This window comes from Zootoca vivipara, chromosome 13 (assembly GCF_965207765.1).
Source record: "Zootoca vivipara chromosome 13, rZooViv2.hap1.1, whole genome shotgun sequence".
Taxonomy (NCBI): domain Eukaryota; kingdom Metazoa; phylum Chordata; class Lepidosauria; order Squamata; family Lacertidae; genus Zootoca; species Zootoca vivipara.
In genome coordinates, this window is record NC_142596.1 from 47894740 (window position 1) to 47920518 (window position 25779).

The following is a 25779-nucleotide window of genomic DNA, read 5'->3' on the forward strand; positions in this document are numbered from 1 at the left end:
TGTATAGAATGTCCTGGGAGATTGAAGTGTTCTCCTACTGGTTTTTCTGTCTTCTGGTTCCTGATGTCAGATTTATGTCCATTTATCCTTTGGCGTAGGGTTTGGCCTGTTTGTCCAATATAGAGAGCTGAAGGGCACTGTTGGCATTTGATGGCATACACAATGTTAGAGGATGAGCAATTAAATAGTCCTGAGATGGTATGTTGGATGTTGTTGGGGCCAGTAATGGTGTTGTCTGGGTGTATGTGGCAGCAAAGTTGGCATCTGGGTTTATTGCAGGCTCTGGTACCAGTGTCCATGTTAAGTCTGGTGGTTGTATTATTGTGGGTGAGGAGTTGTTTAAGATTGGGTGGCTGTCTGTAGGCAATGAAAGGTCTTCCTCCCAGAGCTTGAGAAAGGGAGCGGTCATTGTCCAGGAGAGGCTGTAGATCTCTGATGATGCGTTGTACTGTTTTAGCTTGGGAGCTGTATGTGATGACTAGTGGTGTTCTGTTATTTTCTTTTTTGGGTCTGTCTTGCAGCAGGTTCTCTCTAGGTATCTGTCTGGCTCTGTTGATCTGTTGTTTAATTTCATCAGGTGGATATTTTAGTTCTAAAAAGGTTTGCTGTAGATCTCTTAGGTGAGATTCTCTGTCTGTAGAGTTGGAACAGATGCGGTTGTAACGTAAGGCCTGGCTGTATACGATGGATTGTTTGGTATGTTTGGGATGGTAGCTAGAAGCATGTAGATATGTTTGTCGGTCAGTTGGTTTTCTGTATAAGGTGGTGTCTATACGTCCATCCTGTATTTTTATAGTAGTGTCCAAAAAATGTATTTCTTGCATAGATTGGTTCATTGTTAGGTTGATGGTGGGGTGAAAGTCATTGAATGTCTGGTGGAAGGTTTCCAGGGTCTGTTGTCCATGTGTCCAGATAATAAAAATATCGTCAATGTATCGCAGGTACAGGAGAGGTTTGAGTGGGTAGGAGTTAAGGAAACGTTGTTCTAAATCTGCCATGAAGATGTTGGCATACTGTGGGGCCATGCGGGTGCCCATGGCTGTGCCGCTGATCTGGAGGAACAGGTCATCACCAAATTTGAAGTGGTTGTGGGTAAGGACAAAGTGGCAGAGTTTGGTAGCAAAGTCCGCTGTGGTTTTATCTGAAATGGTGTTCCTTATGGCTTGTAAACCATCATTGTGTGGGATGTTGGTATATAGAGATTCCACATCCATAGTGGCTAGTATAGTATTGTTAGGAAGATTGTTCAAATATTGTATTTTCCTCAGAAAATCTGTGGTGTCACGTACGTAGCTGGGAGCACTGATAGCATATGGTTTCAGAACAGAGTCCATATAGCCGGAAACACCCACTGTAATGGTGCCAATACCTGAGATGATGGGGCGTCCTGGGTTTCCTGGTTTGTGTATTTTGGGTAGAAGATAGAAAGTTCCTGGCCGAGGTTCCGCTGGTGTGTTTGTGAGGATCTGTTCTTGGATGTGTAGGGGTAGCTCCTTAATAATCTTGTTCAGTTCTTTTTTGTATGCTTGTGTGGGGTCTGAGTCCAATTTCATGTAAAAGGCAGTATTGGAAAGTTGTCTGTGGGCCTCTTGGATGTAATCAGTTTTGTTCATGATGACGACAGCTCCACCCTTGTCTGCCTCTTTAATTATAATGTCTGGGTTGTTCCTGTTGCATTGTTGTTGCATTGCAGAGGGTTGGACTATGATAGATGACCCTTTTTTGGGGGGGGGTGTGTTCCTTCCAACTCTTAGATTCCTCTTGAAAAAAGGGTCCGGCTCCAGGAGGGTTAAGGCTGTGCAGCTGACCTAGAGTAACCCCCTCCGGCCGGCAGGGAAAGTGTTAATCTGCCATGCCCGGCAGTAACCCCGGGTGCCATTCACCTTGGAGTCTGCAGCAGGGCTGAAAGACCCAGCGCCAGGGTGGTTGGCAGCCGGGCCGGCCCTGATTGGCCAAGCAGGATCACCTCATGCTAAATCCGTGATTCACAATTCCACCCTCTCATTCCAAGCCAGGGAGGGGGGGGAGGAGGGAAGGGGAGGAGGAGGAGGAGGGGCGGGGAAGAGGCTGGCGAGAAAAAGAGGAGGGAGGAGGAGGGAAGAGAGAGCTGGGTTTAAAAAAAAAGAGCTAGCAGTTCCCAGAGTTGTACTTTTTGCACAGCGAGGCTGCCAGACCAGGGCATTGTCTGCACGTTTCCCCCCAAGGTGTGGAAGGGGGTCAGGGGAGGGCTGCCTTGGGACCAGCCAGGAAGGATGGATTGCACTTTAGAAGGTACAACTTTCCTTTCCAGGTGTACGGAGGGGGCAGGCCAAGGAGTTTCCATCTGAATTAGGAACTTTCCAGATTTGGGTGAGGGTAAAGATGCCAAGGGAGGCGAAGGCGTAAAGATGCCAAGGGAGGCGAAGGCGTTTGAAACCATTTCGCCCTCCAAAGTTGTCAGCATTTTTGGAAACTTCCCTCCCCGTTTAACCCCTGAGAGTGAATGAAAACACATTTTTTAAAAAATGTTTTAAGGAAACAATTGTTTTCCTGCAATTGTTTGCAGGCTGGGCTATAAGATCTTAAAAAAAAACCAACAACTGCAGGCTTTTTGCTAGATTTTAATCTGCTTTAGCATTTTACCTCTTCGTAGGTTTTAAAGTTGTGGTTTTCCCTTGGTTTTCTTGTTTCCATCATTTAGCAAACTGCTTTTAGGTTTTCCAGCATTGCATCAATTTTATGAAATAAATAAGAAATCAAACTTGCTTCTGCTTTTCAGAAGGGTGGAGAGCGGGACCAACCCTTTAATCTGAAGATGGGATGGGGCTCTCTGTGTGCTGTCACTCTCTGATAGCACTTATGTGGAGCATGTGCCTTAGTTTAGTACTAGGTAGATTTGGATAACCGAGCCTTGCAAAATGGACTATTCTGTTGCACATAATTCTTCAGCCTTAGGATGCTCAGATCTGCAGAATGCTTGATTCCCATCCTGCATCTTTGCAGAACCTTCCTGGATTTTTATTTTGGAGCAGCGCTGAGCTGACTTTGTGTCCATCCACACTTTCACTTGATCCGCGTTTCAATCCTGTTCCAGTCAATTCCCCTGGGTCTGAGAGCTTTCCTTGTTGTTCTGCAGCTTTTCCTTGCCTAAACCCAATTTTACCCGCTTAACTGAAGCTTGGTTAAGCAACACCTCACTGTGGATTTTCCGTTTTAGCAAGGTACGATCAGGTTGTTGTTTTTTTGCAAAGCACAGCCGCTGAGCAATGAGAAAAGCTCCTGGTCCCAAGGGAATTACTCGATATGCAATGCATTCAACATATCGGTCAAGAAAAAGCATGGGCTCCTTTTGAGAGGTTTGCTGAAGTTCCTGAAATTAAATTTCAAGGGCAGTGCATTGAAGACAGATTGAAACAAGCACAGTTTCCTGAGGGCTGTCTTGTGTTGTGAGTTACTTTCATCAAGGTGTTGTGTGTGGCATAAAAAGCCGCATTATACCAGGCCAGGCTATTTGTCAACTCTGATGGGTTGCTCAATAAAGATGTTGACCCAGTGTGCAGCAGCAGCAGCAGGTGTGAAAAAGGCAAATTCCATGGTAGGGATCATTAGGAAATGAGTTTAAAACAAAACCACCAATATTGTACAAATCTATGACATGACAGCATTTGGAATATTGTGTGGATTTCTGATCGCCTCACCTCAAATGGGATATTGCGGAGCTGGAAAAGGTTCAGAAAAGCGCAAGCAAGATGGTCAGGGAGTGGAGCGACTCCCCTATGAAGGAAAAAAATGCAGCATTTGGGGCTTTTTAGTTCAGATAAAAGATGCCTAAGAAGTAATGTGATAGTTGGTGAAATTATACATGGCATTATTTTTCTTTCTTTCCACACAGTGCATAGTTAAACTGTGGAACTCCCTGCCACAGGAGGCAGTGAAGGCCACCAGCTTGGATGGCTTGCAAAGAGGATTAGACAAAATTCACGGGGGAGAATAAGGTTTTTGATGGCTACTAGCCATAATGGTTATGCTCTGCCATAATCTTCTGAATAGCAGTTGCTGGAAACCTCAGGTGGGGGGGGGAGAGGACTCTTGTGGCTGAATCCTGCATGCATGAGGTCAGGATTCTGGAACTAGTTGCACCATTGGCCTAATCCAGCAGCCACCTGTTCTGTTCTGCTCCAATGGGTACCTTACTGCAATGCCAAAAGTCTCCCCCCCCCCCCGCACCTGACATTCCAAATATAGTCCTTTTCACGTAGTCTGCAATCCCGGTTCTGGCTTGACCCAGACCTGCTTGGCTTAAACAGGGCTGCCTTATCACAAACCTCCAGCCCCTGTGCTGCTGGGCATGGGAGATGCAAAGAGCTATTATTGGTGCAGGATACTGATCTTGAATGTGGAGTAGTTGGTGATGTGACCAAAGGCTGGCAGAATTGTGCTGCGGCTGCATTGCTGGATGTTGGCACAGATGGTAGTTGGCGACAGGAGTTCCTACTCCATAGCTGTGATGGTTGAGAGAACGGATCCAGGCACTCCTGATCGGCCCACAATGCTGTGTCTTGGGGATGATCCTGCCAAGCCTTGGCTCACACAGTGAGCTTCAGCCCAGACAGGCATCCGTTTGCCATGTGATCTGCTGAACTTGGGTTGTGAAACTGGGTAACAGCCCAGGAGGCGGGCATCCTAGAAAAAGGTGGCAAAGTTCTCTATTGTCCGAATATAAAGAGTACCTGTCACATAGCCAAGGAGCTTTCTGAATTCTGTTTGAACTGGTATCATACTGGTGGGAGCTGGGAGGGTCCACCCCCTTTTGTGTGAGACAAGGGTTAAGACCTACCTCTGATAGAGTTCTTTGTGATTTTCTCTCCCTCTCTTTCCTCTTTCTCAATTTGTTTTCTTTTGTTTCTTCTTTTCCATTTCATCTTTATTTAGCTTAGTTTGTTTTTCATTGTACTGTATGTGGAAAAGTATGTGGGATGTGGGTGGCGCTGTGGGTTAAACCACAGAGCCTAGGGCTTGCCGATCAGAAGGTCGGCGGTTCGAATCCCCGTGACGGGGTGAGCTCCCATTGCTCGGTCCCAGCTCCTGCCAACCTAGCAGTTCGAAAGCATGTCAAAGTGCAAGTAGATAAATAGGTACCACTCCAGCGGGAAGGTAAGCAGCGTTTCCGTGTGCTGCTCTGGTTTGCCAGAAGCGGCTTTGTCATGCTGGCCACATGACCTGGAAGCTGTACGCCGGCTCCCTCGGCCAATAATGCGAGCTGAGTGCCGCAACCCCAGAGTCGGTCACAACTGGACCTAATGGTCAGGGGTCCCTTTACCTTTATGCGGGAAAGTATCAGTAATTTATTTTTTTTAATGGAGGGGTATCACTGTGCTGCGGGACCCAGGTGGCGCTGTGGGTTAAACCACAGAGTCTAGGGCTTGTTGATCAGAAGGTCGGCGGTTCGAATCCCTGCAACGGGGTGAGCTCCTGTTGTTCGGTCCCAGCTCCTGCCCACCTAGCAGTTCGAAAGCACATCAAAGTGCAAGTAGATAAATAGGGACTGCTCTGGTGGAAAGGTAAACGGCATTTCTGTGCGCTGCTCTGATTTGCCAGAAACGGCTTAGTCATGTTGGCCACATGACCCGGAAGCTGTCTGCGGACAAACGCCGGCTCTCTCAGCCTATAGAGCGAGATGAGCTCTGCAACCCCAGAGTCGGACACGACTGGACCTGATGGTCAGGGGCCCCTTTACCTTTACCTTTATCACTGTGCTATAAAAGTGTACAGTGCAGTTGCAGCCCTAGTCTGGCCTGTGTCCCCATTTCGCCCGTTCGTAAGGGAATTCGCACAGACCCCACGCTCCTTTGTACAAAGCAAACCCCGTCTCAAGGCTACCTTCCTTCTGTATGTTTTGCAGACATGCTTCAGCTGATCAACACTGAAGATGGAGACTTCCCTGGGCTGTTTGAGGCATCGTTCGGCACCAATGTCACCCCGGAGCCCAATCCACATGGGCCCAGTTTGTTCAGCGGCTACCTGGAAGCTGCTAACTCAACTTCCTCCAGCTTGTTCCAGGTCCCAGCTCCACCCCCACCAAGCTTCCAACCAGTGATGGCAGCAAACTCGAACACAGAGCCCACTCCAATGGACATCAAGGAGGAGCCTGTCCCGTCAACGGCCACCCAGCCGGCATCTCGGCCTCCGCCGGCCAGGATGGTGGCTCAGAGTTTCGTCCCGGCACCCCAGACCCAATTCTCAGCGCAACCTATGGTGGGATTCCTGAATCAGAGCAGTGTTTCCGGTGAGGAGGGCCCCCCCCCAGGCTTAATTGATTTCAAAAATTAAATTATTGATTTTGTTTTAGCGTATTGTTTCTATTTGTTGTTTTGGAGTGTGTGCCCTTTGGGGGTAGGATTTCTTGATTTTAGTTGTGCATAGAGCTGGGCAGATTGATAAATGCTAATAATAATAATACAATAAGAGGGGGCTGGGCTTGCCAACTTGCCAAAAAGCAGCAGCCGGGTGTGCTCCTGTGCCCTTACCAGCTGCCACACCTGCAGGAACTAACAGGCAAAGTTTTTTACACCGAGGAGACATGTGTCTTTCCCTGCTCGTATTGACCCGCCAGGCAGCTGTTAAAGGCACAGCTACAGGGGCCTGTTGAAAAGTTGGCTGCCCTAGAAGTGATTTGATGCTGCAGAGCTCCGTAGAAGTCAGTGGATGACCGTCTACAAGTGCTTGTAATCGGCCCCATATATAAATTAGGGATTAGGAAACTGTGGCCTAAAGATTTCAGAATTAGAATTATTTGGAGGGGGAGGCAAAACAGCCAAAAGAGACTGACCATTTGTTGGAGGACAGACAAGAGAATCGTGAGTGGTTGGGTGGGAAGCAGGGTGGCTGGAAGCACTCAAGACTGCACCATTTTGTTGCAGTTGCCAATGATAAACAGAGCATTCATCTGATCTGGAGGATAGAAAGGGATCTCGGAGGGCATCAGAATCTACTTTGGGAACCAAAATGGGCGCTCGGGGTTTCAAATGTGCAAATGCTTTCTGTCTCGTTCTGTTCATGGCCACTGGTCATGATAATTGCACGAAAGCTCCCTGTTCAGTGGTGGTCTACCTGTGAGTACCACTTGCCAGGGAGCAACAGCAGGAGGGGGGCTTTTGCTGCCACACCCTCCTTGGAGTCTTCCTGGAAGTATTTCACAGGCTGGTGGGAGAAACAGAGGGTTTCGGCTTCAGCAGGGCTGCTCTACTGTGGTGCAGTGGTTAGAGCTAGGAGACCAGGGTTCAAATCGCCAGTGGGCCATGGAGCTCTCACTGGGTGATGTTGGGGGGCCAGTCCTTTGCCTGCGGCCTAACCTACCTCACAGGGTTGTTGTGGGGATTAAAGGAAGGGGGGGGACCTTGAGCTGCTTGGAGAAGAGGATGGAATATGAATGGATTTTAGAAATAAATACGTTTCTCTCTCAGCTCCCCAGCCAGGAGGGCATTCTCAGCCCCCTCCAAACCCCCAAGCCACGTCGCAGCAGAACCCGCCAGTGGCAATGCAAACCCAACTCCAGAACATCGCTCCCCAACAGCTTCTGACTCCCCACGGTGGATCCCAAGTCGTCCAACGCCAGATCCAGCAAGTGCCGGTGAGCAGGGGCTGCGGGGGCCCAGATCTGTTGGTCTTCTCGTCAGCATAAGCTTCGCGTTGACCCTTCCCCTCTTCCCGCAGGTCCTTCTGCAGCCTCACTTCATCAAGGCCGACTCTCTGCTTCTGACAACCGTCTCGGGAGCCCAGACCCCTGGCATCACCTCTCTGGGGACCACGACAGCCGTCCAGTCAACATCACTACAGATGCCGGTAATTAGTTAATTAATTGTTTCGTCTCATAATATGTGTGCACCACTTGATGGTAAACAACAACCACCACCTCAACACAAAAAGATAAAACCATAAAATCAAGAGTTGCCCAAACTGCGGCCCTCCAGATGTTTTGGTCTACAACTCCCATGATCCCTAGCTAAGAGGACCAGTGGTCAGGGATGATGGGAATTGTAGTCCAAAACATCTGGAGGGCCAAAGTTTGGGTATGCCTGCCTTAGGTCATAGGTCTCCCAAACATGGGTCTCCTGCTGTGGTTGGACTACGATTCCCATCATCCCAGACCACTGGCCCTGCTTGCTAAGGATGATGGGACTTGTAGTCCAAAAGCAGCTGGGGACCCAAGTTTTGGAAGCCCTGGGCTTAAATGAACCACAGGGTCCTTTCCAACTAGACAATTCTATGATTCTATGATTTACCGTACAGTCGTACCTTGGAAGACGAACAGAATCCGTTCCGGAACTCTGTTCGACTTCCTGAATGTTCGGAAACCAAAGCGCGGCTTCTGATTGGCTGCAGGAAGCTCCTGCTACCAATCGGAAACTGCAGAAGCCTTGCCAGACGTTTGGCTTCCAAAAATCGTTCAAAGACCGGAACACTCACTTCCAAGTTTCGATCGTTCGGGAGCTGATTTGTTCGGGAGCCAAGGCGTAGGGATCCAAGGTACAACTGTATTTTGTTTTTTAAAATAATTTTTATTAAAGGTTTTCAATTTAAACATTTTTCATATCATCATAACATAGACAATTATCCTTAAAGCAAAAAGATTTTTTTAAAAAGGACACAAAAAAGAAAGAGAGAAAATATATAAATAAAAACAGCAAAAAGAAAAAAGAACATTTTTTAAAATCTTATCTAATATTACTTTTCATAACTTTGACTTCCCGACCCCTCCCTCCCCGAGTCCATTTTAAACCCAACTTCAGCAGTTTTCTCATTTAACAAATTACTCTTATATCATAGTCTATATTATTACATAATCAATTATATTCACCTTTTATGAAATTCCCTCGAAACATATTCAATCAAATATCTAAACTAAACCCCTTAGCCTATAGTTTCCCTAAAAAATATTCCCAATTTTTTATTTCATAAATTCACTGTTAATTAATTTTTTTCCTTTAGCCATTTTTAAACACCCCCCTCCTTCCCATGATTGGCAATTCCCTGCAAACCTCGGCCAGCTTCTTTTAACAATCCGTTTTCTAACCATTTAAAGCATCCCCTGTCTAAGATTCATTTTATTTTTCACCCCACTCCAACCCTTGTCCGGTACAACTGTATTTTGAAACATTACAAAAGTTAAAATAGTGAAACGGATTATAATTGCCTCGGCTTTTTAAGCATCTGTGCAGGCTTGTCTAGACGAGAAAGGTTGTTAGCAGGTGCTGAAAAGTGTACAGTGGAGGCCCCTGTTTGACCTCAAGAGGCAGAGAGTTCTGCAGTGTAGTTGCTCGTGCAAGCCCTGAGCCTTCTGTATCTATTTGTTTTTGTTTTAAGGAAATATTATTTATTTATTTGTTTTTTTAAAAAATACTTTTAAAATCCTTTTGAAATTTTTGAAACCTGTTGCGGCAGCTAGACTGGTGACTGGGAGTGGCTGCTAAGACCACATAACACCGGTCCTGAAAGACCTACATTGGCTCCCAGTATTTTTCCGGGCACAATTCAAAGTGTTGGTGCTGACCTTTAAAGCCTTGGCCCAGTATACCTGAAGGAGCGTCTCCACCCCCATCGTTCAGCCCGGACACTGAGGTCCAGCTCCGAGGGCCTTCTGGCGGCTCCTTCACTGCGAGAAGTGAGGTTAAAGGAAACCAGGCAGAGGGCCTTCTTGGTAGTGGCACCCACCCTGTGGAACGCCCTCCCATCAGATGTCAAGGAAATAAACTACTCTCTGACTTTTAGAAAACATCTGAAGGCAGACCTGTTTAGGGAAGTTTTTAAATATTTGATGAATTATTGTATTTTAATATTTTGCTGGAAGCTGCCCAGAGTGGCTGGGAAAACCCAGCCAGATGGGCGGGGTATAAATAATAAATAAATTATTATTATTATTATTATTAAAACAGTAGTAAGAAGAATGTGTTGTATTGGAGGAGTGGCTTTGCCTGATTCGAAGAAAGGAAGTGACCCCCCCCCCTGCGATTGCTCCTTCTCCCTCCTCCTCCCCCCTTGCAGACACTGATGAGTGGGGGCACCATCCTGGCAACGGTTCCTCTGATGATGGATACAGACAAGCTGCCCATCAACCGCCTGACGGCCGGGAAGCCACTGGGAAGCCACGGCAAGGGCGAGAAGCGCACAGCCCACAACGCCATTGAGAAACGGTATCGCTCCTCCATCAATGACAAGATCTCCGAGCTCAAGGACCTGGTGGTGGGGTCGGAAGCCAAGGTACGCCTTCGGGGGACCCTTCTTTCGGGTGCTCACCTGTCCCCCGGTTGAGAAGGTCGCTTTCTAGAGAAGCCCACCGAACACCTGCATTTGTGGCTTTGGTTTGGCACCGTCTGGGCAAATGTGCTTAAAAATAATTCTTCATAAAATAATAATAATAATAATAATAATAATAATAATAATAATAATAATAATAATATTTGTATACAGCCCTTCATCCTAAGATCACAGGGTGGTTCACAACCTATACTGCTTGACTGTAAGAAAAATAATAAATCTCCAAGTGGGTTACAAAAGTTATGAAAAGTTAAGAAACGGCTATTTACAACATTAAAATAAAAAATTGACGATGAGCTGAAGACAAATTAAAACACATGTCAATATTGTACCCAGCTGGGTAAGCATGGTTAAACAAGCCTGCTTTTAGGAAGTGCTTTTAACCTCTTTGTATATCTTTGAAAGGTGGTGTTTTAATATCTTAGAAATATCGATATTAGTATTGTTGGCCTCTACCTTTTCTAGAGGATGGGTCAAAAAGGAACCCCTCCGAGCCTGTCATTTCCCTCCACTCACCCTCTAACTGTGCCAACCTTTTCTGTCCGTTGGCAGCTGAACAAGTCGGCCATTTTGCGCAAAGCAATCGACCACATCCGATTCCTGAAGCAGGCCAACCAGAAGCTGAAGGCCGAGAACATGGCCCTCAAAATGGCGAACCAGAACAACAGTGAGTTTCGCAGCCTTTGTCCCTTTTTGCAGATTGGAAACTGCAAAAGTTTGGACTGGGGAAGGGAGGAGAGAGAACAATTTGCGAGGGACCCCCACCTCACATGCTGGGTCCTAGCAATGCAAGGATGCAGGTGGTGGTCTCTCATTCATTGGTGGTTTTTAAACAGAGGTTGGATGGCCATCTGCCAGGGATTTTTTTGCTGTGATTTCTGCATTGCAGCAAGGTTGGGCTAGATGACCCTTGGGGTTCCCACCCAACGCTGCAATTCCATAATTCTGTAACTGTTGAGAGGAGCAGTAGCATGTTTGCCCTGGGGGAGAAATGCAAGCAGCTGCCCTCATATGTCTTCTAAATGTCAGATAGTTGTTTATTTCCTTGACATCTGATGGGAGGGCGTTCCACAGGGTGGGTGCCACTACCAAGAAGGCCCTCTGCCTGGTTCCCTGTAACCTCACATCTTACAGTGAGGGAACCGTCAAAAGGGCCCCCCCCCCGACCTGAACTTGCTTTTGGGCGAAGCGCATCTCTCTCTGTGGTGACCATGGATTCTTCTCTTGCTCTTGCCGCCTGTTCTGCTTCTGCAGAGTCCCTGAAGGACCTGGTAGCCACATGTGGTGGCAACGCCCAGGACTCGACGGAAGGGATCAAGCTGGTGGACACCCTGACGCCACCCCCGTCGGACGCAGGCTCCCCGTTGCGTGGCAGCGGCAGCCCCCTCTCGCTCAGTGGCACCAGTGGGAGCGACTCTGAGCCAGACAGCCCCTTCTACGAGGAGGCCAAGGTGCGACCCCGAATGGGAGCAAGAGGCGGGGGAAGGGGGAACGGCTGGGAAGAGACCAGGGGCTGGGGCGTAACTCAGTGGAACTATGCAAAAACCCAAAAGTTCATCTCCAACAAGGATTCCCGATATGAGTTCCGTGAATCAGCTTTGTGCCCTTGATCTAGGCCAGGCACCCCCAAACTGCAGCCCTCCAGATGTTTTGGCCTACAACTCCCATGGTCCCTAGCTAACAGGAGCAGTGGTCAGGGATGATGGGAATTGTAGTCCAAAACATCTGGAGGGCCGAAGTTTGGGGATGCCTGATCTAGGCCAATATTGCTTCCTCTGATTGGTAGCAGCTGTCCCAGAGCCTTTCCCTCTTCCGAGTCCCTTGATTGCAAAATATTGTGTTAGGGTCTTTGCACAAGAACTATCGCTGTTCCTGGAAATCCGAGGGGACCCCCTCCATCATCTTCTGTGTTCATGCCCCTCTTTCATTCACCACCTCTTTGCATAAAGCAAACAAAATGAAGAACTGGTTGCGGATCGGATCCCTGTAATATGGGACAGGTGCGTATTCCTGCATTGCAATGTGTTGGACTACATGATCCACAAGGTTCCTTCCTTCTATGACTCTTAAGGGGATAGAATCTCCATCTGACAATTACATGTGTATCAAAATTTCAAAATATTTAGCATATACACTCCAAAAATACCTAGCTCTAAAGCAGCTGGAATCCACCTGGCTGAGAAGGCGTCAACTTGGCCCTCCCTCCACGCAGCCCCCAAACTCAGCTGCTGTTGTCTGTGGCTGTTTCAGGTGAAGCAAGAGCATCAGGCGCTCTCGCCAGGCAGCCTGGGGATGCTGGATCGCTCTCGCGTGGCCCTGTGTGCCTTCGTCTTCCTCTGCCTCTCCTTCAACCCCCTCTCCTCCCTCTTGGCGGGGTCTCACTCGGCCAGCCCTTCGGATATCGATGGCTCCAGCCACTCCGGGCGCACCATTAAGAGCCGGAACGAGGCCGCAGGTGAGTGTGCGGCAGGGTCTTGGCCAGGGGTGAGGACCCACAGGCCTGTGGGGCTGGCATGTCTTGTGAAGCTTCTCTATCCAGCCTGCAGCCTCCTTTCCCCTACAGCGCCATATTTCGGCTTCCAAATCAGCCCTGTCTGTTTGATGCCTGGATGTGGAGACCCTCCCAAGTGCCCCCTTTTTTTTCCCCAGGGAAACCGTCCCGGTTTCTGATTTGATCCCAGAATGTCCCACTTTTCCTTGGGATGTCTCTATTTCCATGGGATAAATGTTGGAGGGGACAACTCTATTTTCATCAAAGAAACGTTAGTGTGTGTGTGTTAGGCCACGTTCACAGGAAACGTTTAGAGCGGTACGGTGCCACTTCAAACAGCCATGGCTCCGCTCAAGGAATTCTGGGAGCTGTAGTTTGTTGAAGATGCTGAGAGTTGTTAGGGGGGCCCTATTTCCCTCACTGAGCTACAATTCCCAGAGTTCTCTTTTGTGAGGAAGAGAGACGGATTGTTAAACCATAGTGCCTCATATCTTCATCCACAGACACCCCTATCGCCTGGTCCCAGTGGCTTCTCCCCACCTTGGTCTTCTGGCTGATCAACATGCTGGTTGTTTTGGGAGCCTTTGTCCGGCTGTTCATTTACGGCGAGCCCATCACACGCCCTCATTCAGAAGCTTCCATCCTTTTCTGGAGGCACCGCAAGCAGGCGGATCTCGACCTGGCACGGGTGAGTGTGTGCATCTGTGATTTTCAGCGATTTTCTTGGTTTATAGCTTCCTGCATTGTCTTATCAAAGGTCCCATGATGGAACTTCCAAGGGAGGCCCATTCTGTAAAGCAGTGTTGGTTGTGGTTGGGTTGTGGTACCGGGGACAAATGTTCAAGTAATCTGGGGCGTTGGCCAGACTTGCTGTTGACCCTTGTTCAGCTTAGTTTCCTTAGGTCAGGCATCCCCAAACTGCGGCCCTCCAGATGTTTTGGTCTACAACTCCCATGATCCCTAGCTAAGAGGACCAGGGGTCAGGGATGATGAGAATTGTAGTCCAAAACATCTGGAGGGCCGAAGTTTGGGGGTGACTGCCTTAGGGCATAGGTCTCCCAAACATGGGTCTCCTGCTGTGGTTGGACTATGATTCCCATCATCCCAGACCACTGGCCCTGCTTGCTAAGGATGATGGGGGTTGTAGTCCAAAAACAGCTGGAGCCCAAGTTCAGGAAACCCTGCTTTAGGTCATAGGTCTTGAAGGGGTGGGTCACGAGGCTATACCAGGCGGGTTGCGACAACCTTGTTGCTACCATGATGGGTTGTAGCTACGGCTGACCAGACCAAAGGGGCACTCTGTGTTTTGTGTCTGGGCTAGGCTCAGGGCTGGATTAAGACCTAAGCACTTAAATATATGGGGGCACCAAAATATTTTATCTAATTCAAAATATAAACTCTAATAAACAGTAAAATAACATTGTATTTTTCGTCGTGAAATGAAACCTGCAGTAAGATGGAAAATAATGTTTATTTTTGTATACTTCCACTTTATTTATCGCCTACTTTTTCTAATTGCAAAGTCCTTGTTCAGATCCTCAAAACTAATCCTACGTGACACATCTGCTTCTATACTTAGCACAGTATAGAAGCAGTCCCAAGTTCAGAGGCAAGGCAGGTTCATGCGAAGATCAGTCCGTTTCAGAGGTGAATTGGTCCAAAGTTGTTGATAAGAGAGACAGGCGCACCTCACCAGGGAAGGGCATTCCATAAACTGGGAGCCACTGCTAAGAAGACCCTGTCTCAGGCAGCACGCCGAGTTGCTCACCCTGGGGCCTTCTAGATGCAAAGCAGCTGCTCCCCCATGCCCTCGTAGCCTCTTTGTGCTCCATCCTTTATAAGGCTTGTCCATTCTCTCCCTCATTTCTTTTTCAGGGAGATTTTGCTCAGGCCTCCCAGAACTTATGGACGGCACTGAAAGCCCTCGGCCGCCCACTCCCGACCTCCAACCTGGACCTGACCTGCAGCCTTTTATGGAACTTGATCCGCCACATCCTTCAGCGGCTCTGGGTGGGGCGTTGGCTGGCGGGAAGGGCTGGCGGCTTCTTCCGCGACCGGGAGCTCAAGGCTGACATGCAGAAAAGCGCCTGCGACGCGGCCCTAGTGTACCACAAACTGCATCAACTGCACATGACAGGTAGGCTTCAAGCAGAGGTCTTCAACCTTTTTGAGTCCACGCCTCCTTGGTTTAAAACCATGACATCTTTGATATACAGTGGTGCCTCGCTTAACGAATGCCCTGCTTAACGAAATTTCCGCTTAACGAAAGGTTTTTTCTAGTGGAGGTTGCCTCGCTAGACGAATTCGTTTTACGAAAAATTCGTCTAGCGAATCGTGGTTTCCCATAGGAATGCATTGAAATTCAATTAATGCGTTCCTATGGGCAAAAAAAATTTTCAAAAAAAATTCAATGCATTCCTATGGGATTCGCCAGACGAATTTTTCGTTATGAGAAAAGACCCGTAGCACGAATTAAATTCGTCTAGCAAGGCACCACTGTATAATTAATTTAAAAAGGTGTTGAAAAACACATTTGTCAAAAAACCAGAAGCCTTTTTACTTGGAATAGTGGGGGGGGGGGATTCCCCCAAAAGAACATTTTTTTATGTATGCCACAATGGCTGCCAGAATACTACTTGCCAAGAATTGGAAGCTGCAATAGCTGAATAGCAAATGAAGATGCTGGACTATATGGAACTTGCTGAACTGACGGGGAGACTTCGCGACCAGAAAGAACAAACAGTGGAGGAAGATTGGAAGAAATTTAAAGTTTATTTTAAAAAGTATTGTAATATATAGAAATAAGGAATTCCTAGAGGAGGAGTTATTGGCTATCAGTATTAATTTAGATTTTAGTTTAGAATGGAGATTTTTTTGTTTATTAAAGGAAGGTATTAGTTTAATGGTAAATATTATTGTATGGTGGAAGATAAGATCAGAAATTAAACTGCCAAAGATGATATAAAGTGAAACTCAGGAGGAAGAGATTGAGGGAAGTTATTTAACATTGTTAAAGGAAAGAGAAATAATAATCTTTTTATGTTTTAGTTTTGGTTTTTTCTTTTTCTTTTATGTGCATTGTGTAGTTTTGTTGGATTGTTATTTGTCTGAAAATGAATAAAAAAAATTAAAAAATTAAAAATAAATAAAAGCATGACATCTTTGACTAAGGGTTTCGCCATCTCCTCTTCCCACAGGGAAGCACGTGGCCGGTCACCTCTCGGCAATCAACATGGCGCTGAGTGCTGTGAACCTGGCCGAGTGTGCAGGCAACACCATCTCTGTGGCGACGCTGGCCGAGGTCTACGTGGCAGCGGCGCTGCGTGTGAAGACCAGCCTCCATCGCTGTTGTCACTTCCTGGCGGTAAGGCCGTGCGATGTGGGGTGCAGGATATTACCTCAGCTCTACCATTTGGGCTAAGCTCACCATCGTGTGTAGGGAACTTTGGGCTCTCCAGATGTCGCCGAACCACAGCTCCCGTCATGGCTGCCCATTCACCATGCTTTCTGAGGGTGAGGGGAACTGTAGTCCAGCAGCACCTGTAGGGCCAAATAATAATAATAATAATAATAATAATAATAATAATAATTGCTATTTTTCTAGAAAATAAAAAACTTACCGCATTCTCTTTGAATGGTAATGGCACTAACCTGAGAGGTGCCAGAATTGAGTTCAAGCAAGTTCCAGCTGAAAAAGCCCTATTACAGTGGTGCCTCGCTAGACGAATTTAATTCGTTCCACGGGTCTTTTCTTATAACGAAAAAATTCGTCTAGCGAGTCCCATAGGAATGCATTGAATTTTTTCCGAATTGTTTTTTGCCCATAGGAACGCATTAATTGAATTTCAATGCATTCCTATGGGAAACCGCGATTCGCTAGACGAAAACGCATTCGTCTAGCGAGGCAACCTCCGCTCGAAAAATCCTTTCGTTAAGCGGAAATTTCGTTAAGCAGGGCGTTCGTTAAGCGAGGCACCACTGTATTATTATTATTATTATATTAAATTTATATACAGTCCTTCATCGCGAGATATCAGGGTGGTCCGCAGAATAAAATACAAGATAAAAACACAAGCAAATAATTAAAACCAAAACAACAGGCACATTTAAAAGGCTGTAGAATATTAATCAGCCAGAGGCTTGGTTGAAGAGGAATGTTTTCTCCTGGCTACTAAAAATATATAATGAAGGCACCAGGCGAACCTCCCTAGGGTGAGCATTCCACAAACGGGGAGCCGCTGCAGAAAAGGCCTGTTCTCTTGTGTTGCCACCATCCCGACTTCTCATAGAGGAGGCCCATGAAGAAGGGCCTCAAAATATTGATTGATCGAATTTACTTGGATGCAACTTTTCCACAACCAGCTGTGCCCAAAGCAGCGTACAGCAAATCCACTGGTACCTCGGGTTACAGACACTTCAGGTTACAGACGCTTCAGGTTACAGACTCCACTAACCCAGAAATAGTACCTCGGGTTAAGAACTTTGCTTCAGGATGAGAACAGAAATCGCGCAGTAGCAGCGGGAGGCCCCATTAGCTAAAGTGGTACCTCAGGGTAAGAACGGACCTCCAGAACGAATTAAGTTCTTAACCCGAGGTACCCCTGTATTCAAAATACGTTATTGTTTGGTTCTTTTCGCAAACCACTTTGAGGGTGTTTTTTTTTTTTAACGGTCAGGTGGCATATAAATTTTATGGGGGAATATTTTAATTTTTTAAAAAAATAAGGCTTGCAAGTAGCCATTGGCCACCTTGCAAGTGGTAAGCAAAGAATGCTGGTGTTGTCCTACGGCAGGCATGTCCAAAGTTCGCTTCGGGGGCCTAATCCAGCCCGTCGGTCGATTTAATCCGGCCCCCGTGGCAGTATATGTCCTGTGGTTAAATCCTTTAAAAAAGCCCAGCAACTTCAATCCTAAAATAAGCTCAACAACTTTGGGGTAAAATTGTAAAAAAAAAAAAGTTCAATAACTTCAATCCTAAGAAAAGCTCAACAACTTCGGTCGGCCCCCACGCATGTTCACTTCATCAAATCTGGCCCTCTTTGAAAAAACTTTGGGCACCCCTGTGTACAGGGTCTGTTGGGAGATTCATTCCCCGTGTGCAGTCAGTCATGGGTTTGTCGTCTTATCACATGACTTCCACAGAGTGGGAAGTGACAGGATGTTGTGTCTTACCATGTTCCTAAGTGGGACTGTTGTTCTTTTTTTTTTGCTGTCTGACGCTAGAGAGAGGCAGGGCCGCCTTAAGCATATCGGGCGCCCGGGCGCCATGGTGCGATGATCGCTCTGCCCCCCGCCCCCTTTCTGACCGCGGTGGGCGGGCGCAGCAAGCAGCACCCCCTGGCGCCCTGCGCCACCTGGGCTTGCCTTAGTGCCTGCCCTGGAGAGAGGGAGCCATGTTACAGTGCTCCGTGTGTGTTTATATGTAAACTAGCTGACCCGGCCACGCGTTGCTGTGGTTCTTTCCTGTGATTCCCACCCCACCCTGTCCCAATCCATGGCGTATCCTGCCCCTCCTCCCTCCGCCCCGGCTCATCCCTGTGTTTCAGTAGGATACCCTTTCCTCTGTTGTCCCTGGGGAGTGTTGGCCCCTCCCCCATGTATCTCCATACCTTGGCCCCCACCCTTGGAGAAGGAACTGTTAGGTTCTGGGTTTTATTTCCCAGCATGCACTTCTGTCTGAGCCCTCTGTTGACCCTGGGGAGTGTTGGCCCCTACCCCTGGTATCTTCCTACATTGGCCCCCATCCTTGGAGAAGGAGCTGTCAGTTTCTGGGTTCCATTTCCCAGTATTTACTTTTGTCTGAGCCCTCTTAGCAACTGCGCAAACCTCTGCGGATCCCTAAAGTGTGCTAGTGTCTTCTGGCACCAGTCGCTCCCAAACGATCGACCAGGAGGGAAGGAACATGCCAGTCGGGCATGTGTCTCTGCCAAGGTTCTACTTGCGAGTAGAACATCCTGACATTGTCACCCCCAGGGCTTCCCTGATTGGCTTTCCTTTCCCTTTCGTGGCGCAGCGCTTCTTCCTCAGCAGCGCCCGGCAGGTGCTGCTGTCCCACAGTGGGACTGTCCCGCCTGCGCTCCAGTGGCTGTGCCATCCTGTGGGTCACCGTTTCTTCGTGGACGGAGACTGGGCCGTGAAGAGCTGCCCCCGGGAGAGCATCTACAGCTCCACCAGTAATCCAGGTATTGAGAAGTCGGCTGGTGTGATGCGAGAGGGTGGGGCCCTGGACTTGGGGAGCAGCGGGGGAACCTGGGTTCAAATCCCTGCTTTGCTGAGAAGCTCACAGGTGACTTTCTCTCAGCCTAACCTTCCTCACAACAAGGTTGTTGTGAGGATCAAATGGGCAGCAGCCCATGAAAGACAGGAATCATGGAGTCATAGAGTTGGAAAAGACTCCAAGGGCTTCTATTTTGCTGCCAAGGAGTGTGGTGGAGTCTCCTTCTTTGGAGGTCTTTAAGTAGAGGCTTGACAGGCATATGTCAAGAATGCTTTGATAGTGTTTCCTGCTCGGCAGGGGGTTGGATTGGATGGCCCTTGTGGTCTCTTCCAACTCTACGATTCTATGATTCTATGATTTTTGCCATCTAGTCGAACCCCCAGCAATGCAGAAATCTCAGCTATGCCCAATGACCCATCTGCAGTATAAATTTGAAGCAGTGCCATTTAATCAGCCAAGCTTCCCCCAAAGAATCCTGGGAGCTGTAGTTTCTTAAGGGTGCTGAGAGTTGTTAGGAGGCCCCTATTCCTCTTGCAGAGCTACAACTCCTAGAGTTCCCTATAAGGAAGACGGATTGATTGTTTAGCCAGAATTGTAGTTCTGATCGATAGTAATCCGCGTGCTTCACAACCTGTCTCCAGTTCCTTCCAGATGGACTCCCCAACTCCTGTCAGCCCTAACCATTGGCTGTGCTGCCTGACCCTGATGGGAGTTGTAGTCCAACAACTTCCAGAGGGTGCCATGTTGGCCAAGGGCTTCATGGGAAAGGGTTGTCCTTCAATCTATTCATTTCCCCCATTCGTTACCCCAAGAGGGTATTTTGTAGTGTGCTGTCAGGTGTTTGGCTGGCATCCCTCTGCCTTGGGAGACGATGGAGGAGTTCACCCTTGTGAATGAAGTCAAGCTGTAGGAGAGTCACAGCGCCTGCTGCGGCTGTAGAGATTGATACAGGGAAGAGACATGTTTTGTTGCAGCTGAGGCAGGTGAAGGCTGTCGACCCCATCAGAAAAGGATGTTCTTTCCCCCTCTCTCCCCTTCGCAGCGGACCCCCTGGCTCAAGTGACCCAGCTTTTCCGCGAGCATTTGCTGGAGAAAGCCCTTTCCTGTGTCTCTAGGCTGGAGAGCGAGGCGCCTGCCAGCCACGACGAGGGGTAAGAGAGGACCGGATTTCGGGCCTTGAAGCCCCTATACATGTTGTGCTCTCCCGCCTTGGCTCCAACCAGTTCTGGTATCCCCCAAATTTATAGATGCCGAGTGAGAACATTTAAATGGTGTCTCTGTGTGTTTGTACTGATTATCCTTGTTGCAGATTTGGCCCAATCTCCCTTCAAACTGTCCTGGAGAGGGGATTCCCACCCACCTCACTTGCTCCCAGATTATCTCTTCCTATCCCCTTGGAACGCAGGGAGCTGCCTTATTCTGAATCGGACCACCAGACCACCCAGTATTTGCCCGCACCGACTGGCAGCAGCTTTGAAGGGTTTCAGTCTTTTCCCAGCCCAGTCTCGGAGATGCCAGACATTGAAGCGAGAACCTTTTCTGCCCTGAGCCACAGCCCTTTCCTAAGGGCAGCTGCGCCCATAATTTCCCACTGGGTCGTAGGGCATGCTGACAGGTTTTATAATCCCCACCGAGAAACGATAGGCAAGGTCTGCGACAGTACTCTTCCCAGCTGCGATTCCCAGCATACTGCCTCCAACAGGGGAGGGAGAACATAGTTCTTGTGGCTTGTAGAGAGCCTTATCTTCCACTAAGCCAGGCATGTCAAACCTACGGCCCTCCAGATGTTTTGGCCTACAACTCCCATGATCCCTAGCTAGCAGGACCAGTGGTTGGGGAAGATGGGAATTGTAGTCCAAAACATCTGGAGGGCCGCAGGTTTGACATGCCTGCACTAAGCAGAGGTCAAGTGGGATCCTGCCTGCTTTCTGCCATTTGCAGCTGGTTTCCCAAGGTGACCTTGGGTTATTTCCCCCCCCCCACTTGGAAAAGGGGGCTGTGGGTGCTTGCAGATGTGTGGGTGGAAGAGACATGGATGGAGAATATCTGGTGAGTTCAATTTTGCAACTCAAGGGTTGGAAGGGTTTGTTGTCGATGGGGAAACCCCAGAACTGGGTGGTGTGTTTGGGGTGCTTTCAGCTAATTTCAAGACAAATTGGCATTTGCAAAAAATGTCAAGGGGAACTTAATTTTCTTCTGCTCCTGGAACAGTGCTGCATTGTGATGCAAAAGCTTCTTGCAGACAAAATGTGCAGGGGAAAATCCCACCCGCCTCCTAAATTACACAGGCCCCAGACTCTAAAGGAATATTTAGGGCCAAATTCTACTGGACACACCATTCATGCAATCAGGACTTGTGTGAATGGGTTTCTGGAGGAAATGGGAGAAACTGGTCTGGTGTAAGGTCCAAACTGGATTGAGATGGGGCCTTGAAGAGGGTCTGGTGGTTGGGCAAGCTTTCAATTTAATGTTGTTGGTTTTTTAAAGTCATTCATTCGCATCAATTGTTTTGTGTCTCGCTTTGGGCCCTTGGGAGCCCAGGATTGGGGCATTGGGGAGGGGGGGACTTCCTTTTGGCTGCCCCTTCCCCAGCTAGAAGCCCAAACCAGGTTAAATTGCTGGAAATCGGAGCTCTGGCACCAGCCTTCGTACCAACACTCGCCCTGGTTTCCTCCGTTTCGCTGCAGGGAATTTTCCGACGCCCTGGAGTACCTGCATTTCCTCAACAGCTGTGCAGATGCCGTTCCCAGCCCAACGCCGTCTCTCAGCACCAGTCTGGATGCTGCAACAGGTGGGGATCAACAAGCCAAGAGTTTCCCTAGGCAGGATGGGCCTGGAAGGGAAGAGAAGGAAACCAGAGGTTTATGGAGTTAAATAGAGGCTTTTGCTGTTGCCAGGGATATGGTCTTTCTGTGCAAATCCAGGTATTCTGCAGCGGGTGATTTGCATCAGAACATTTTCTGATTTCCTGGGGCACAGGTGGGCAGCCTCTCCCAGAGCAAGGGCCACTCTTCCGCCAGGGGCTAAAGTGGGCAGAGCAATGAATGCATTTTTATTTTTATTTTGTGCAGCAGGCTTGTTTCCACACACACACTTACCGTACTTAACTCCCCTCTCTATACGTCTGGACAATAAGAGGCAGGTTCAAGGCCCCAGCCAGGCAAAAAATTGTGGGGTGCGAATGGGGCCAGCAATGGGCGTGTCTTGGGGAGAGGGCTGAGGGCCAGCTGCTCCAGAGACGGATCAAATTTAGTGTGCATATTCTAGTTAGGTATTCAGTAAGCAAAGCTTGTAGAAGTACCCCATTTTAATTTCCCCCCCTCCCAATTCACCAGAAGTGAAATATTTGACCAGGGCAGAAATAAAACACACTGACCATGGTACTGTGATACTGCACCCCTGCAAAGAATCCTGGGAGTTGTAGTTTGCTAAGAGTGCTAGGAGGAGCCCTCTTTCCCATCTGAGAGCTACAATTCTCAGGCTGGCTTAATCAATCAAAACTTCTTCCCAGGGAGCTGGGAACCGTAGCTCTGGGAGGGGAATAGGGACCTCCTAGTGACTCTCAGCACACTTAACAAACTACAGCTCCCAGGATTCTTTTTAAAGTGGAATCGTAGCGTTTTAAATGCTTGGTGTGGATGTGGCCTCAATGTTACATCGCACTGAATCTTTGTTGGGAGTTCAAGCCACGCAGCAAAGGAGAATTGGAGATGTCAGGTGATTGGTAGCTGGGTATCTCTGCCCCTCCCGTCCAAGGGGTTGGGGGGGGGGAGCTAAGGATCTGGCCCTCAGACCCCGCACCCCCACCTTGCCATAAGAGGCAGGATCTGCCTGACACCATTTCCCTCTTCCCCCCTCAAGGCACCGACCCCATTGCTCACTGGTGGGCATCTGTGGTTGCCATGGCGATCCATGGTCTGCAAGGGGATGACGAGGCTATGGAGCGCCTGTACCCGCTGGTGGAATCGATGCCAAGGGCCCTCCAGGCCTCTGAGTAAGTGGGGTGGGGAAATATATTAACGTGTTGCTGTTTATATCCTACCTTTTTCTCCACGGAGCTTAGGGTGGCTCAGAGGTTTCCTTGTCCCCATTTTGTCCTAGCAGCAACCCCTGTGAGGGAGGGAGGGAGGGAGGGAGGGAGGGAGGGAGGGAGGGAGGGAGGGAGGGAGAGGGAAACCTGGTCAACATCATACAATCACACAGAGAGTAGGAAGGGACCCCTGAGGGTCATCCAGTCCAGCCCCCTGCAATGCAGGAATCTCAACTAAAGCATCCATGACAGATGGCCATCCAACCTCTGCTTAAAAACCTCCAAGGAAGGAAAGTCCACCACCTTCTGAGGCAGACCGTTCCCCTGTCAAACAGCTCTTGCTGTCAGAAAGTTCTTCCTGATATTTAGTTGGAATCTCCTTCTTTGTAACTTGAAGCCATTGGTTCTGGTCCTACCCTCCGGAGAAGGAGAACACAAGCTTGCTTCCTCTTCCATGTGACAGCCCTTTAGATATTTTAAGATCATATTTCCTCCAAGTCTCCTCTTTTCTAGGCCGAACATACCCAATTACCTCAGACGTAAGGCTTGGTTTCCAGACCCTTGGTCATGTTGGTTGCTCTCCTCTGCACACATTCCAGCTTGTCAATATCCTTCTTAATTTGTGGCCAAGTGGGGATTTGAACCCTGGCCTCCCAGGCCCCAGGCTGACACCCTAACCACTGTGCCAGACTGGCAAAAGACAGGAAAATCCTGCAGTTTAAGGAGTGTGATGGCAGCGACATCAGCAGGGGGCTGAGTGTCATCTCCTAAAACAAACGAAGAAGAATCAAAATTGTGCAAAGCTGGCTTTTGTAACCCTCCGCGACTCCACACATGCTTCTCCAAGTTTCTCTTACGCTGCACCATTTATTCTGCTGGGGAAGGAAGAAGGAGCCACCTGCAGCACTAAAGGATGGAGCTGTTAATGGCTTCTTGTCACAGTGGCTGTGCACTGCCTCCATTGGCTATAGAGAACCTCCAAGTTCAGGGGAAGTCTACCTTTAAGTACCGGTTGCTGCTCTGACGTTCTTAAGCTCCGTCTTGGAGCTTGCTCAGCTAACTTCTCTCATTTCAGTCATTTTCAGAATGCATTGCTCCACAGTCCTAGGGGCTAGGAACCTGAATTTAAGCAAAGAAACCCTGAGCTTTTTCTTTTTTTTAAAAAAAAAAAAGTAAACTGGATTCTGTGGCCAAAGGCAGACCTTGCAGCTTTCCCAGAGCTCTTAAGCCCACACAGAACTCTGCTGATATGGGTGGAGGGCGGTTTCCCCCCTCCCCTGAAATGATGGGTTGGCAATTCAGCCCTGCTTCTCCTTTCCTCACTGCAGGAATCCTCTTCCTCGCGCGGCACTGCATACCTTCAAGGCTGCGCGGGTGCTGATGGGCAAGCTCGATTGCAGCCTGGGCCAGTGCGACAGAGCCGGCGACTACTTGCGAGAGAGCTTGGCGGGGAACACGCCCCCCAGTGCCATCGACAGAGTGAGTTGCGGTGGGGGCGGAGCCTGGAGGTCTGGGTGGGGCCAAGCGGGAGGACGGGGTGGTGCGTAAGGGGGCGGGGCCAATGTGTAATTACCTGCCCCTGGAGGCGGAGCCTGTTACTGTACAGGGGCGGCGGGGTGTGTGTGTAACTGCCCAGATCCAGAGGCTGGGATTGGAGGGGGTGGAGTTTAGTTTGACTCAGCCCTCCAGATGTTTTGCGACTACAATTTCCATCATCCCTGACCACTGGTCCTGTTAGCTAAGATGATGGGAGTTGTAGTCCCAAAACATCTGGAGGGCCAAGTTTGGGGATGCCTGGCCTGGAGCTACTGATTGGCCCTGGAGATAAAGTGCTCTGAATGGAGTTGTGTCATCGGCTTCCGGCTAGTTGCCCAGGAAAGTGAAAGGACAGGGAAAAGTTTATTACAGTCCTTTTTTATTTCAATCTTTACAGAGAGAGGCTCTATAACCCAGCCTCTTGGACAATGGCGTCGTCCCAAGTGAATCTCCACCCCTGTCTCTCCCACTTCCTCATTCTTCATTCTCATCACCTCCTCTATGGGTGCTGCTACGTGCCCCTCTGCCTTTGAGCTCTTTGCTCTCCTACTTTCAAGGCTCGCCGGGTTCTGAGAGACGGAGGGTCTGGAATGGTTTCTAATGACAATGTGTCAGCCGGGTGTTGCTCTGGCTCTCCCATGATTTCCCAGCTTTTCCCCTCATCTGCCTCTGAGCTGCGACCTCCCTCAAACCCCTGCTGTGAATCTATACTATCTTCCTCTTCCTCCTCTCTGGGAGGGTCAGGGGGGGAGGCGGTCTCCACCACTCCTCTTCCTCTGCTCAGCCCCCTCTGAAAATAAACTCTGGGCAATCCTCCCTAAAAAAAGCTCAAAAACCATTGGCAATCTTCCTGCCCCCCCAAAAAAGCTCAACAACAATTCTGGGCAATCTCCCCCGAAAAGTACAGTACCTTTGTACCCATAGACTGCATTCCAGCCACACACAAAATTCTATTTGCTCATCTCTTTCCATCCCAGCAAGCAAGGAGCTGTTAGCACAGCTCAGGGACTTGTGCCAGCCAGGTCAATCAAGGTCAATGAGGGTTTCTGAGGGTCTCAGCAAGGGCATGTGTTCTGTGGAGGGTCCAAGGGCTGGAGAGCAAGCTTCAAAGGGCCACATATGGCCCCTGGTCCTGAAGTTCCCCACCTCTCTCTTTCTCTCCAAACATCCTGGTCTCGTTGTTTCTGAGGACAACCTTTCCCCACCTCTGGC

The 25779-nt window shown here is 48.8% G+C and overlaps 1 protein-coding gene across 2 annotated transcripts in view; it reads left to right on the forward strand.

Annotated features, from left to right (window-relative positions):
• Nucleotides 1-25779, forward strand: part of SREBF1 (sterol regulatory element binding transcription factor 1) — a 46040-nt gene that overhangs the window by 13717 nt on the left and 6544 nt on the right. Inside the window, exons 1-16 of one of the 2 annotated variants that reach the window (XM_060282439.2) lie at nucleotides 2096-2271; nucleotides 5882-6265; nucleotides 7443-7609; nucleotides 7693-7821; nucleotides 10021-10236; nucleotides 10846-10960; nucleotides 11548-11744; nucleotides 12544-12748; nucleotides 13288-13472; nucleotides 14660-14921; nucleotides 15982-16148; nucleotides 18798-18966; nucleotides 20044-20152; nucleotides 21689-21792; nucleotides 22863-22995; nucleotides 24360-24510. In XM_060282439.2, coding sequence (XP_060138422.2) covers nucleotides 2253-2271; nucleotides 5882-6265; nucleotides 7443-7609; nucleotides 7693-7821; nucleotides 10021-10236; nucleotides 10846-10960; nucleotides 11548-11744; nucleotides 12544-12748; nucleotides 13288-13472; nucleotides 14660-14921; nucleotides 15982-16148; nucleotides 18798-18966; nucleotides 20044-20152; nucleotides 21689-21792; nucleotides 22863-22995; nucleotides 24360-24510 — 2712 coding nt within the window. In that variant the 5' untranslated portion in view covers nucleotides 2096-2252. Of the gene's footprint in view, nucleotides 1-2095; nucleotides 2272-5881; nucleotides 6266-7442; nucleotides 7610-7692; nucleotides 7822-10020; nucleotides 10237-10845; nucleotides 10961-11547; nucleotides 11745-12543; nucleotides 12749-13287; nucleotides 13473-14659; nucleotides 14922-15981; nucleotides 16149-18797; nucleotides 18967-20043; nucleotides 20153-21688; nucleotides 21793-22862; nucleotides 22996-24359; nucleotides 24511-25779 lie in introns of those variants that run through there. The other variant, XM_035130971.3, reaches the window with a different exon arrangement.